Source organism: Phyllobates terribilis, unplaced genomic scaffold, assembly GCF_046119375.1.
Source record: "Phyllobates terribilis strain yellow unplaced genomic scaffold, ASM4611937v1 Scaffold_1__5_contigs__length_1240528914, whole genome shotgun sequence".
Classification (NCBI taxonomy): Eukaryota; Metazoa; Chordata; class Amphibia; order Anura; family Dendrobatidae; genus Phyllobates; species Phyllobates terribilis.
Genome location: NW_027362761.1, coordinates 590,240,448 through 590,256,008, shown reverse-complemented (window position 1 = coordinate 590,256,008; position 15,561 = coordinate 590,240,448). Strand labels below are relative to the sequence as shown.

General features: G+C 51.4%; 1 protein-coding gene across 1 annotated transcript in view; it reads left to right on the top strand.

Annotated features, from left to right (window-relative positions):
- C7 (complement C7) overlaps nt 1-15,561 on the top strand; it is an 88,332-nt gene that overhangs the window by 61,906 nt on the left and 10,865 nt on the right. Inside the window, exons 14-17 of the mRNA XM_073682088.1 lie at nt 3,115-3,247; nt 3,532-3,723; nt 5,785-5,881; nt 6,315-6,499. Coding sequence (XP_073538189.1) covers nt 3,115-3,247; nt 3,532-3,723; nt 5,785-5,881; nt 6,315-6,499 — 607 coding nt within the window. The remainder of the gene's footprint in view (nt 1-3,114; nt 3,248-3,531; nt 3,724-5,784; nt 5,882-6,314; nt 6,500-15,561) is intronic.

The following is a 15,561-nucleotide window of genomic DNA, read 5'->3' as shown; positions in this document are numbered from 1 at the left end:
TCTATGTACCCCGCCCCGCTCAGTCTATGTACTCCACCCCGCTCAGTCTATGTACTCCGCCACGCTCAGTCTATGTTACCCCGCCCCCGCTCAGTCTATGTACTCCGCCCCGCTCAGTCTATGTACCCCGCCCTGCTCAGTCTATGTACTACGCATCACTCAGTCTATGTACTCCGCCCCGCTCAGTCTATGTACTCCGCCCCGCTCAGTCTATGTACTCCGCCTCGCTCAGTCTATGTACTCCGCCCTGCTCAGTCTATGTACCCCGCCCCGCTCAGTCTATGTACTCCGCCCCGCTCAGTCTATGTACTCCGCCACCGCTCAGTCTATGTACCCCGCCCCGCTCAGTCTATGTACTCCGCCCCGCTCAGTCTATGTACCCTGCCCCGCTCAGTCTATCTACTCCGTCCCGCACAGTCTATGTACTCCGCCACCGCTCAGTCTATGTACTCCACCCCGCTCAGTCTATGTACTCCGCCCCGCTCAGTCTATGTACTCCGCCCCGCTCAGTCTATGTACTCCGCCCCTCTCAGTCTATGTACTCCGTCCCGCTCAGTCTATGTACTCCGCCACCGCTTAGTCTATGTACTCCGCCCCGCTCAGTCTATGTATTCCACCCCGCTCAGTCTATGTACTCCGCCCCGCTCAGTCTATGTACCCCGCCCAGCTCAGTCTATGTACTCCGCCTCACTCAGTCTATGTACTCCGCCCCGCTCAGTCTATGTACTCTGCCACCGCTCAGTCTATGTACTCCACCCCGCTCAGTCTAGATACTCCGCCCCGCTCAGTCTATGTACTCCGCCCCGCTCAGTCTATGTACTCCGCCCCGCTCAGTCTATGTACCCCGCCCAGCTCAATCTATGTACTCCGCCCCGCTCAGTCTGTGTACTCCGCCCCGCTCAGTCTATGTACCCCGCCCCGCTCAGTCTATGTACCCCGCCCCGCTCAGTCTATGTACCCCGCCCCGCTCAATCTATGTACTCCGCCCCGCTCAGTCTATGTACTCCGCCCCGCTCAGTCTATATACCCCGCCCCGCTTAGTCTGTGTACTCCGCCCCGCTCAGTCTATGTACTCCGCCCCGCTCAGTCTATGTACTCCGCCTCGCTCAGTCTATGTACTCCGCCCCGCTCAGTCTATGTACTCCGCCCCGCTCAATCTATGTACCCCGCCCCGCTCAGTCTATGTACTCCATCCCGCTCAGTCTATGTACTCCGCCACCGCTCAGTCTATGTACTCCGCCCCGCTCAATCTATGTACTCCATCCCGCTCAGTCTATGTACCCCGCCCCGCTCAATCTATGTACCCCGCCCCGCTCAGTCTATGTACTCCATCCCGCTCAGTCTATGTACTCCGCCACCGCTCAGTCTATGTACTCCGCCACCGCTCAGTCTATATACCCCGCCCCACTCAGTCTGTGTACTCCGCCCCGCTCAGTCTATATACCCCGCCCCACTCAGTCTATGTACTCCACCCCGCTCAGTCTATGTACTCCGCCCCGCTCAGTCTATGTACCCCGCCCCGCTCAATCTATGTACCCCGCCCCGCTCAGTCTATGTACTCCATCCCGCTCAGTCTATGTACCCCGCCCCGCTCAGTCTATGTATTCCATCCCGCTCAGTCTATGTACTCCGCCCCGCTCAGTCTATGTACTCCGCCCCGCTCAGTCTATGTACTCTGCCCCGCTCAGTCTATGTACCCCGCCCAGCTCAGTCTATGTACTCCGCCTCACTCAGTCTATGTACTCCATCCCGCTCAGTCTATGTACTCCGCCACCGCTCAGTCTATGTACTCCGCCACCGCTCAGTCTGTGTACTCCGCCACCGCTCAGTCTGTGTACTCCGCCCCGCTCAGTCTATATACCCCGCCCCACTCAGTCTATGTACTCCACCCCGCTCAGTCTATGTACTCCGCCCCGCTCAGTCTATGTACCCCGCCCCGCTCAATCTATGTACCCCGCCCCGCTCAGTCTATGTACTCTATCCCGCTCAGTCTATGTACCCCGCCCCGCTCAGTCTATGTACTCCATCCCGCTCAGTCTATGTACTCCGCCACCGCTCAGTCTATGTACTCCGCCCCGCTCAGTCTATGTACCCCGTCCCGCTCAGTCTATGTACTCCACCCCGCTCAGTCTATGTACTCTGCCCCGCTCAGTCTATGTACTCCACCCCGCTCAGTCTATGTACTCCATCCCGCTCAGTCTATGTTCTCCACCCCGCTTAGTCTATGTTCTCCATCCCGCTCAGTCTATGCACTCTGCCACCGCTCAGTCTATGTACTCCACCCCGCTCAGTCTATGTACTCCACCCCGCTCAGTCTATGTACTCCACCCCGCTCAGTCTATGTACCCCGCCCCGCTCAGTCTATGTACTCCGCCCCGCTCAGTCTATGTACTCCGCCCCGCTCAGTCTATGTACCCCGCCCCTCTCAGTCTATGTACCCTGCCCCACTCAGTCTATGTACTCCGCCCCGCTCAGTCTATGTACCCCGCCCCGCTCAGTCTATGTACCCCGCCCCTCTCAGTCTATGTACCCTGCCCCGCTCAGTCTATGTACTCCGCCCCGCTCAGTCTATGTACCCCGCCCCTCTCAGTCTATGTACCCTGCCCCGCTCAGTCTATGTACCCCACCCCGCTCAGTCTATGTACTCCGTCCCGCTCAGTCTATGTACTCCGCCACCGCTCAGTCTATGTACTCCACCCCGCTCAGTCTATGTACTCCGCCCCGCTCAGTCTATGTACTCCACCCCGCTCAGTCTATGTACTCCACCCCGCTCAGTCTATGTACTCCGCCCCGCTCAGTCTATGTACTCCACCCCGCTCAGTCTATGTACTCCGCCCCGCTCAGTCTATGTACTCCGCCCCGCCTAGTCTATGTACTCCGCCCCGCTCAGTGTACCTGCACTGGATATTTTCCAGTCTCGTCTTTTATATTTCCTCCGTGTATAGAAATTTCTGACAAATATCTAAAAATCCGAATATTTGATATTTGCTACAAGACTAGCAATGCTGATTGGTTGGTATACCTGCAATACCAGATGTAACCTGTGGACAGATGTGGCGCTATTTCTTTCTCTATTCCTGTCCATCTTTACCTCGTGTCTGTTTTCCTGTGCAGGATGACGAGGGGAGGCACCACGTGGGGAAACGTATAATCTACACCTGTGACATTGGCTACACCCTGGTGGGAGATCCGACCGCTGAGTGTAACACGGACCGTCAGTGGCAAGTCAATGCCATGCAATGCCAACGTGAGTGCGGATATTAGTCTGTGCGTCTGCACTTGTGCCAGGTTTGCCCTTTCTGGTTCTCTTTCAGCGAGTGGTGACATTCGAGTTTCAGTCCCTACTTGCCTGCACCCCGATGGCCGCCATGGTGGTGGGTGCGACACTCTCCTGTCACCCCCGCTGACTGCAGGGCATGGTGGTACTCAGTGCCGAGAACATCTGGGGTAGAAATCTCAATGTAATTCCATATAGATGCGGGTCACAGAGTCCCCTGAGGCCCCCCACACTGATACACTGTATCTTCTCAGGGATAATGTGTTCTGCTCCTGATCTGGCAAGAAACATTAACGCTTCTCCAGAGAAAGAATCGTATGAAATTGGGGACAAGTTGAGGTTGTCTTGTCCTCCCGGCCTGGAACTGGACGGTCCGGAGGTTGTTCAGTGCACGTCCAGCCTCACCTGGAATTCCAATGTAAAAAGCATCCAATGTACAAAGAAAGGTAAGAACGCCGAGCTCTGCACTGCCTCCACTCTGCACCAGTCACTGCACCGCCTCCACCGTGCGCCAGTCACTGCACCGTCTCCACCGTGCGCCAGTCACTGCACCGTCTCCACCGTGTGCCAGTCACTGCACCGTCTCCACCGTGCGCCAGTCACTGCACCGTCTCCACCGTGCACCAGTCACTGCACCGTCTCCACCGTGCGCCAGTCACTGCACCGTCTCCACCGTGCGCCAGTCACTGCACCGTCTCCACCGTGCGCCAGTCACTGCACCGTCTCCACCCTGCACTAGTCACTGCACTGCCTCCACTCTGCACCAGTCACTGCACCGTCTCCACCGTGCGCCAGTCACTGCACCGCCTCCACCCTGTACCAGTCACTGCACCGCCACCACCCTGCGCCAGTCACTGCACCGTCTCCACCGTGCGCCAGTCACTGCACCGCCTCCACTCTGCACCAGTCACTGCACCACCTCCACCGTTCGCCAGTCACTGCACCGCCACCACCCTGCGCCAGTCACTGCACCGCCACCACCCTGCACCAGTCACTGCACCGCCTCCGCCGTGTGCCAGTCACTGCACCGTCTCCACCGTGCGCCAGTCACTGCACCGTCTCCACCGTGCACCAGTCACTGCACCGTCTCCACCGTGCGCCAGTCACTGCACCGTCTCCACCGTGCGCCAGTCACTGCACCGTCTCCACCGTGCGCCAGTCACTGCACCGTCTCCACCCTGCACTAGTCACTGCACTGCCTCCACTCTGCACCAGTCACTGCACCGTCTCCACCGTGCGCCAGTCACTGCACCGCCTCCACCCTGTACCAGTCACTGCACCGGCTGTACCCTGCACCAGTCACTGCACTACATCCATGCTAAACCAGTCACTGCACCGTCTCCACCCCGCGCCAGTCACTGCACTAGCTCCACCCTGCACCAGTCACTGCACTACCTCCACCCCGCGCCAGTCACTGCACTACCTCCACCCTGCACCAGTCACTGCACTACCTCCACCCTGCACCAGTCACTGCACTACCTCCACCCTGCACCAGTCACTGCACTACCTCCACCCTGCATCAGTCACTGCACCGCCTCCACCCTGCACCAGTCACTGCACCGCCTCCACCCTGCACCAGTCACTGCACCACCTCCACCCTGCACCAGTCACTGCACCACCTCCATCCTGCACCAGTCACCGCACCACCTCCATCCTGCACCAGTCACCGCACTACCTCCATCCTGCGCCAGTCACCGCACCGCCTCCATCCTGCGCCAGTCACCGCACCGCCTCCATCCTGCGCCAGTCACCGCCTCCACCCTGCACCAGTCACCGCACTACCTCCATCCTGCGCCAGTCACCGCACTACCTCCATCCTGCGCCAGTCACTGCACCGCCTCCACCCTGCACCAGTCACCGCACTACCTGCATCAGTCACTGCACCGCCTCCATCCTGCACCAGTCACCGCACCGCCTCCATCCTGCACCAGTCACTGCACCGCCTCCACCCTGCACCAGTCACCGCACTACTTCCATCCTGCATCAGTCACTGCACCGCCTCCACCCTGCACCAGTCACCGCACTACTTCCATCCTGCACCAGTCACTGCACCGCCTCCACCCTGCACCAGTAACCGCACTACCTCCACCCTGCATCAGTCACTGCACCGCCTCCACCCTGCATCAGTCACTGCACCGCCTCCACCCTGCACCAGTCACCGCACTACTTCCATCCTGCATCAGTCACTGCACCGCCTCCACCCTGCACCACTGACCGCACTACATCCACCCTGCACCAGTCACCGCACTACATCCATCCTGCATCAGTGACTGCACTACCTCCGCCCTGCGCCAGTCACTGGGCCCCGATTATTTGAGACTCCTTACTTCCACTAGTCCAAGGTGAGTCTCCTGCCTGGTGCAGGTTTCCAGCCCTGTAGTTGACAATTTAGTGAAGCCTTGTTCACCTTTGTGTCTTCCTTGTGACCCCCTCCCCCACGTGTAGCCCTTCCAAATTCACAGTATAACAGGAGTGGCATCTTTGTTTGGATTTCTCTTGTATTTCAGAAGCTGTAGTCACACCAAAAGTCGATGCTTCCAAATGTAAACCCTGGGAAAAGCTCGTGGAGGCCGAATGCACCTGCAAAATGCCGTCTGAATGCGGGTAAGATGCGGAGTCATCACATATGACCCCTCTAAGATACAGCACAGGGTTAATATATAGGAAATTTAGAGAAGTAGAAATCCCGGCAGTGAATAGAAACGATCCTGATGGTGAATTGCAAAATGTGGTCACATGAGGACCGAGTGGCAGCGGCCATCAGTCTTGGGTGACTTATTCTGATGACCATTTATACCTCAGTATACAGATGTTGGGGGGACAGAGAGATGGTGACCTGAATTTTTGGACCCCCCAGGATTTGCTCACGGTCAGAAGTGCTGGACCCCAAGCTCCAAATATATATCATCTTTGTGGATGGCTATCGCAATCTTGGGCAGAGGCAGACCAAGAAGAAAGTCCTGTCTTTCTTGTAGATGTGATCTTCTTGGTACATTTTAGTTTCCGGTCAATAATCATTTTTTTTATGTATTTACAGATCTTCGCTGGATATTTGCGCCATTGATGGCAGAACAAGCAAAAATGTGGCGCTAACAGTCTGCAAAATGCTCGCCCTCCAATGTCTGGGGAGGAACTACACCCTGACTGCAGACGCCAACTGCAAATTCTCCAAAAAAGCAGAGCGCTCGTGTGACTCGTGCCACTTGTGGGAGACCTGCTCAGGTAGAGTACCGCCATCATTTCTGCACACCGGTCTGGGTCTCACTGGATGTCTGACAACAGGTGTCAGCGGTGACCGGACATTCGCAATCATGACTATGACCCCACGATTAGAAAACGAGGAGATGTGAGATGAATGAATGAGATGACGATCAGTGACCTGGGGGATAATCGGAATAGACCTTGACCTCTTCAGAGCCATATACTCTGAATCATTAGCACAGAGGCTCCCATATCCCACCGGCCTCTGTCCAGTAATGTTGTAGAATCAGAGGCTGCAGAGTACAGACGTAGGACACTTTCCTAGAGAAAATGTGCAAACAAAGGAAAAATCCAGGAACTCTGAGACAGAGCTATAATGTGGGATAAACGGCAACTCGAAGGGTATGAGAGGGGGACAGCTCATATCCTTCCAGTAGATACCCTCACAATGTGTAGATTCCAGCCAAAGCTCAGATAAAAGCTGAAACCAAAGAAATTAATTGGTGGTAACACTTAGGAGGTTTCGCCGAGCACCTCGTCTTCATCAGGAGTATGGAAGAAACACAAATTCTTCCTTAATATAGGCTATAAGGATGCAAACTCTAGGGGTACGATGTGGAGAGCAGCAAGGACGGGCACCATATGAACACAATCTGGAAATAAAGTTAAGAGGACAAAACAAAAAAGGGAAGAGAGGACCCGGAGATGCACCATTATGGCCGCCTAATTACATAGCAACCATATGAAAGTGTGTACAAGTCCTAAGGTCCAAGGTTTTCCACTTTAATATATAAATGAAAAGTCCTACTTTTTGATCTGTTGTATGTTTCTATTTCTCATCATATTTTCAATATCTCTGCTTGCTGTCTATTAAGACTTGGGTCCATTCATAGGCAGCAATGCTGTACATAGAGGGTCCTGCTCTCTGCTGATACAATGTATCCAGTGTCGACAATGCTCTGTGAGCTAAACACATCAGCAGCAGCTGCACAGATCTCTGTTGGATTGTTACAATGTATCCAGTGTAGACAATGCTCTGTGAGCTAAACACATCAGTAGCAGCTGCACAGATCTCTGCTGGATTGTTACAATGTATCCAGTGTAGACAATGCTCTGTGAGCGAAACACATCAGCAGCAGCTGCACAGATCTCTGCTGGATTGTTACAATGTATCCAGTGTAGGCAATGCTCTGTGAGCTAAACACATCAGCAGCAGCTGCACAGATCTCTGCTGGATTGTTACAATGTATCCAGTGTAGACAATGCTCTGTGAGCGAAACACATCAGCAGCAGCTGCACAGATCTCTGCTGGATTGTTACAATGTATCCAGTGCAGACAATGCTCTGTGAGCTAAACACATCAGCAGCAGCCGCATAGATCTCTGCTGGATTGTTACAATGTACCCAGTGCAGACAATGCTCTGTGAGCTAAACACATCAGCAGCAGCTGCACAGATCTTTGCTGGATTGTTACAATGTATCCAGTGCAGACAATGCTCTGTGAGCTAAACATATCAGCAGCCGCTGCACAGATCTCTGCTGGATTGTTACAATGTATCCAGTGTAGACAATGCTCTGTGAGCGAAACACATCAGCAGCAGCTGCACAGATCTCTGCTGGATTGTTACAATGTATCCAGTGCAGACAATGCTCTGTGAGCTAAACACATCAGCAGCAGCCGCATAGATCTCTGCTGGATTGTTACAATGTACCCAGTGCAGACAATGCTCTGTGAGCTAAACACATCAGCAGCAGCTGCACAGATCTTTGCTGGATTGTTACAATGTATCCAGTGCAGACAATGCTCTGTGAGCTAAACATATCAGCAGCCGCTGCACAGATCTCTGCTGGATTGTTACAATGTATCCAGTGTAGACAATGCTCTGTGAGCTAAACACATCAGCAGCAGCCGCACAGATCTCTGCTGGATTGTTACAATGTATCCAGTGGAGACGATGCTCTGTGAGCTAAACACATCAGCAGCAGCTGCACAGATCTCTGCTGGATTGTTACAATGTATCCAGTGTAGACGATGCTCTGTGAGCGAAACACATCAGCAGCAGCTGCACAGATCTCTGCTGGATTTTTGCAATGTATCCAGTGCAGACAATGCTCTGTGAGCTAAACACATCAGCAGCAGCTGCACAGATCTCTGCTGGATTGTTACAATGTATCCAGTGTAGACAATGCTCTGTGAGCTAAACATATCAGCAGCAGCTGCACAGATCTCTGCTGGATTGTTACAATGTATCCAGTGCAGACAATGCTTTGTGAGCTAAACACATCAGCAGCAGCTGCACAGATCTCTGCTGGATTGTTACAATGTATCCTGTGTAGACAATGCTGTGTGAGCTAAACACATCAGCAGCAGCTGCACAGATCTCTGCTGGATTGTTACAATGTATCCAGTGCAGACAATGCTCTGTGAGCTAAACACATCAGCAGCAGCTGTGCAGATCTCTGCTGGATTGTTACAATGTATCCAGTGTAGACGATGCTCTGTGAGCGAAACACATCAGCAGCAGCTGCACAGATCTCTGCTGGATTGTTACAATGTATCCAGTGCAGACAATGCTCTGTGAGCTAAACACATCAGAAGCAGCTGCACAGATCTCTGCTGGATTGTTACAATGTATCCAGTGCAGACAACGCTCTGTGAGCTAAACACATCAGCAGCAGCTGCACAGATCTCTGCTGGATTGTTACAATGTATCCAGTGTAGACAATGCTCTGTGAGCTAAACATATCAGCAGCCGCTGCACAGATCTCTGCTGGATTGTTACAATGTATCCTGTGTAGACAATGCTGTGTGAGCTAAACACATCAGCAGCAGCTGCACAGATCTCTGCTGGATTGTTACAATGTATCCAGTGCAGACAATGCTCTGTGAGCTAAACACATCAGCAGCAGCTGTGCAGATCTCTGCTGGATTGTTACAATGTATCCAGTGTAGACGATGCTCTGTGAGCTAAACACATCAGCAGCAGCTGCACAGATCTCTGCTGGATTGTTACAATGTATCCAGTGTAGACGATGCTCTGTGAGCGAAACACATCAGCTGCAGCTGCACAGATCTCTGCTGGATTGTTACAATGTATCCAGTGCAGACAATGCTCTGTGAGCCGAACACATCAGCAGCAGCTGCACAGATCTCTGCTGGATTGTTACAACGTATCCAGTGCAGACGATGCTCTGTGAGCTAAACACATCAGCAGCAGCCGCACAGATCTCTGCTGGATTGTTACAATGTATCCAGTGCAGACGATGCTCTGTGAGCTAAACACATCAGCAGCAGCCGCACAGATCTCTCTGCTGGATTGTTACAATGTATCCAGTGCAGACAATGCTCTGTGAGCTAAACACATCAGCAGCAGCCGCACAGATCTCTGCTGGATTTTTACAATGTATCCAGTGCAGACAATGCTCTGTGAGCTAAACACATCAGCAGCAGCTGCACAGATCTCTGCTGGATTGTTACAATGTATCCAGTGTAGACAATGCTCTGTGAGCTAAACATATCAGCAGCAGCTGCACAGATCTCTGCTGGATTGTTACAATGTATCCAGTGTAGACAATGCTTTGTGAGCTAAACACATCAGCAGCAGCTGCACAGATCTCTGCTGGATTGTTACAATGTATCCCGTGTAGACAATGCTGTGTGAGCTAAACACATCTGCAGCAGCTGCACAGATCTCTGCTGGATTGTTACAATGTATCCAGTGCAGACAATGCTCTGTGAGCTAAACACATCAGCAGCAGCTGTGCAGATCTCTGCTGGATTGTTACAATGTATCCAGTGTAGACGATGCTCTGTGAGCGAAACACATCAGCAGCAGCTGCACAGATCTCTGCTGGATTGTTACAATGTATCCAGTGCAGACAATGCTCTGTGAGCTAAACACATCAGAAGCAGCTGCACAGATCTCTGCTGGATTGTTACAATGTATCCAGTGCAGACAACGCTCTGTGAGCTAAACACATCAGCAGCAGCTGCACAGATCTCTGCTGGATTGTTACAATGTATCCAGTGTAGACAATGCTCTGTGAGCTAAACATATCAGCAGCCGCTGCACAGATCTCTGCTGGATTGTTACAATGTATCCTGTGTAGACAATGCTGTGTGAGCTAAACACATCAGCAGCAGCTGCACAGATCTCTGCTGGATTGTTACAATGTATCCAGTGCAGACAATGCTCTGTGAGCTAAACACATCAGCAGCAGCTGTGCAGATCTCTGCTGGATTGTTACAATGTATCCAGTGTAGACGATGCTCTGTGAGCTAAACACATCAGCAGCAGCTGCACAGATCTCTGCTGGATTGTTACAATGTATCCAGTGTAGACGATGCTCTGTGAGCGAAACACATCAGCTGCAGCTGCACAGATCTCTGCTGGATTGTTACAATGTATCCAGTGCAGACAATGCTCTGTGAGCCGAACACATCAGCAGCAGCTGCACAGATCTCTGCTGGATTGTTACAACGTATCCAGTGCAGACGATGCTCTGTGAGCTAAACACATCAGCAGCAGCCGCACAGATCTCTGCTGGATTGTTACAATGTATCCAGTGCAGACGATGCTCTGTGAGCTAAACACATCAGCAGCAGCCGCACAGATCTCTCTGCTGGATTGTTACAATGTATCCAGTGCAGACAATGCTCTGTGAGCTAAACACATCAGCAGCGGCTGCACAGATCTCAGCTGGATTGTTACAATGTATCCAGTGCAGACGATGCTCTGTGAGCGAAACACATCAGCAGCGGCTGCACAGATCTCAGCTGGATTGTTACAATGTATCCAGTGCAGACGATGCTCTGTGAGCCAAACACATCAGCAGCAGCTGCACAGATCTCTCTGCTGGATTGTTACAATGTATCCAGTGTAGACAATGCTCTGTGAGCTAAACACATCAGCAGCAGCCGCACAGATCTCTGCTGGATTGTTACAATGTATCCAGTGGAGACGATGCTCTGTGAGCTAAACACATCAGCAGCAGCTGCACAGATCTCTGCTGGATTGTTACAATGTATCCAGTGTAGACGATGCTCTGTGAGCGAAACACATCAGCTGCAGCTGCACAGATCTCTGCTGGATTGTTACAATGTATCCAGTGGAGACGATGCTCTGTGAGCTAAACACATCAGCAGCAGCTGCACAGATCTCTGCTGGATTTTTACAATGTATCCAGTGCAGACAATGCTCTGTGAGCTAAACACATCAGCAGCAGCTGCACAGATCTCTGCTGGATTGTTACAATGTATCCAGTGTAGACGATGCTCTGTGAGCGAAACACATCAGCAGCAGCTGCACAGATCTCTGCTGGATTTTTACAATGTATCCAGTGCAGACAATGCTCTGTGAGCTAAACACATCAGAAGCAGCTGCACATATCTCTGCTGGATTGTTACAATGTATCCAGTGCAGACAACGCTCTGTGAGCTAAACACATCAGCAGCAGCTGCACAGATCTCTGCTGGATTGTTACAATGTATCCAGTGCAGACAATGCTCTGTGAGCTAAACACATCAGCAGCAGCTGTGCAGATCTCTGCTGGATTGTTACAATGTATCCAGTGTAGACGATGCTCTGTGAGCTAAACACATCAGCAGCAGCTGCACAGATCTCTGCTGGATTGTTACAATGTATCCAGTGTAGACGATGCTCTGTGAGCGAAACACATCAGCTGCAGCTGCACAGATCTCTGCTGGATTGTTACAATGTATCCAGTGCAGACAATGCTCTGTGAGCCGAACACATCAGCAGCAGCTGCACAGATCTCTGCTGGATTGTTACAATGTATCCAGTGCAGACGATGCTCTGTGAGCTAAACACATCAGCAGCAGCCGCACAGATCTCTCTGCTGGATTGTTACAATGTATCCAGTGCAGACAACGCTCTGTGAGCTAAACACATCAGAAGCAGCTGCACATATCTCTGCTGGATTGTTACAATGTATCCAGTGCAGACAACGCTCTGTGAGCTAAACACATCAGCAGCAGCTGCACAGATCTCTGCTGGATTGTTACAATGTATCCAGTGTAGACAATGCTCTGTGAGCTAAACATATCAGCAGCCGCTGCACAGATCTCTGCTGGATTGTTACAATGTATCCTGTGTAGACAATGCTGTGTGAGCTAAACACATCAGCAGCAGCTGCACAGATCTCTGCTGGATTGTTACAATGTATCCAGTGCAGACAATGCTCTGTGAGCTAAACACATCAGCAGCAGCTGTGCAGATCTCTGCTGGATTGTTACAATGTATCCAGTGTAGACGATGCTCTGTGAGCTAAACACATCAGCAGCAGCTGCACAGATCTCTGCTGGATTGTTACAATGTATCCAGTGTAGACGATGCTCTGTGAGCGAAACACATCAGCTGCAGCTGCACAGATCTCTGCTGGATTGTTACAATGTATCCAGTGCAGACAATGCTCTGTGAGCCGAACACATCAGCAGCGGCTGCACAGATCTCAGCTGGATTGTTACAATGTATCCAGTGCAGACGATGCTCTGTGAGCGAAACACATCAGCAGCGGCTGCACAGATCTCAGCTGGATTGTTACAATGTATCCAGTGCAGACGATGCTCTGTGAGCCAAACACATCAGCAGCAGCTGCACAGATCTCTCTGCTGGATTGTTACAATGTATCCAGTGTAGACAATGCTCTGTGAGCTAAACACATCAGCAGCAGCTGTGCAGATCTCTGCTGGATTGTTACAATGTATCCAGTGTAGACGATGCTCTGTGAGCGAAACACATCAGCAGCAGCTGCACAGATCTCTGCTGGATTGTTACAATGTATCCAGTGCAGACAATGCTCTGTGAGCTAAACACATCAGAAGCAGCTGCACAGATCTCTGCTGGATTGTTACAATGTATCCAGTGCAGACAACGCTCTGTGAGCTAAACACATCAGCAGCAGCTGCACAGATCTCTGCTGGATTGTTACAATGTATCCAGTGTAGACAATGCTCTGTGAGCTAAACATATCAGCAGCCGCTGCACAGATCTCTGCTGGATTGTTACAATGTATCCTGTGTAGACAATGCTGTGTGAGCTAAACACATCAGCAGCAGCTGCACAGATCTCTGCTGGATTGTTACAATGTATCCAGTGCAGACAATGCTCTGTGAGCTAAACACATCAGCAGCAGCTGTGCAGATCTCTGCTGGATTGTCAGCAGCAGCTGTGCAGATCTCTGCTGGATTGTTACAATGTATCCAGTGTAGACGATGCTCTGTGAGCTAAACACATCAGCAGCAGCTGCACAGATCTCTGCTGGATTGTTACAATGTATCCAGTGCAGACGATGCTCTGTGAGCTAAACACATCAGCAGCAGCCGCACAGATCTCTGCTGGATTGTTACAATGTATCCAGTGCAGACGATGCTCTGTGAGCTAAACACATCAGCAGCGGCTGCACAGATCTCAGCTGGATTGTTACAATGTATCCAGTGCAGACGATGCTCTGTGAGCGAAACACATCAGCAGCGGCTGCACAGATCTCAGCTGGATTGTTACAATGTATCCAGTGCAGACGATGCTCTGTGAGCTAAACACATCAGCAGCAGCTGCACAGATCTCTGCTGGATTGTTACAATGTATCCAGTGCAGACGATGCTCTGTGAGCTAAATACATCAGCAGCGGCTGCACAGATCTCAGCTGGATTGTTACAATGTATCCAGTGCAGACGATGCTCTGTGAGCGAAACACATCAGCAGCGGCTGCACAGATCTCAGCTGGATTGTTACAATGTATCCAGTGCAGACGATGCTCTGTGAGCCAAACACATCAGCAGCAGCTGCACAGATCTCTCTGCTGGATTGTTACAATGTATCCAGTGTAGACAATGCTCTGTGAGCTAAACACATCAGCAGCAGCCGCACAGATCTCTCTGCTGGATTGTTACAATGTATCCAGTGCAGACAATGCTCTGTGAGCTAAACACATCAGCAGCAGCTGTGCAGATCTCTGCTGGATTGTTACAATGTATCCAGTGTAGACGATGCTCTGTGAGCGAAACACATCAGCAGCAGCTGCACAGATCTCTGCTGGATTGTTACAATGTATCCAGTGCAGACAATGCTCTGTGAGCTAAACACATCAGAAGCAGCTGCACAGATCTCTGCTGGATTGTTACAATGTATCCAGTGCAGACAACGCTCTGTGAGCTAAACACATCAGCAGCAGCTGCACAGATCTCTGCTGGATTGTTACAATGTATCCAGTGTAGACAATGCTCTGTGAGCTAAACATATCAGCAGCCGCTGCACAGATCTCTGCTGGATTGTTACAATGTATCCTGTGTAGACAATGCTGTGTGAGCTAAACACATCAGCAGCAGCTGCACAGATCTCTGCTGGATTGTTACAATGTATCCAGTGCAGACAATGCTCTGTGAGCTAAACACATCAGCAGCAGCTGTGCAGATCTCTGCTGGATTGTTACAATGTATCCAGTGTAGACGATGCTCTGTGAGCTAAACACATCAGCAGCAGCTGCACAGATCTCTGCTGGGTTGTTACAATGTATCCAGTGTAGACGATGCTCTGTGAGCGAAACACATCAGCTGCAGCTGCACAGATCTCTGCTGGATTGTTACAATGTATCCAGTGCAGACAATGCTCTGTGAGCCGAACACATCAGCAGCAGCTGCACAGATCTCTGCTGGATTGTTACAATGTATCCAGTGCAGACGATGCTCTGTGAGCTAAACACATCAGCAGCAGCCGCACAGATCTCTGCTGGATTGTTACAATGTATCCAGTGCAGACGATGCTCTGTGAGCTAAACACATCAGCAGCAGCCGCACAGATCTCTCTGCTGGATTGTTACAATGTATCCAGTGCAGACAATGCTCTGTGAGCTAAACACATCAGCAGCAGCCGCACAGATCTCTGCTGGATTGTTACAATGTATCCAGTGCAGACGATGCTCTATGAGCCAAACTCATCAGCAGCGGCTGCACAGATCTCAGCTGGATTGTTACAATGTATCCAGTGCAGACGATGCTCTGTGAGCGAAACAGATCAGCAGCGGCTGCACAGATCTCAGCTGGATTGTTACAATGTATCCAGTGC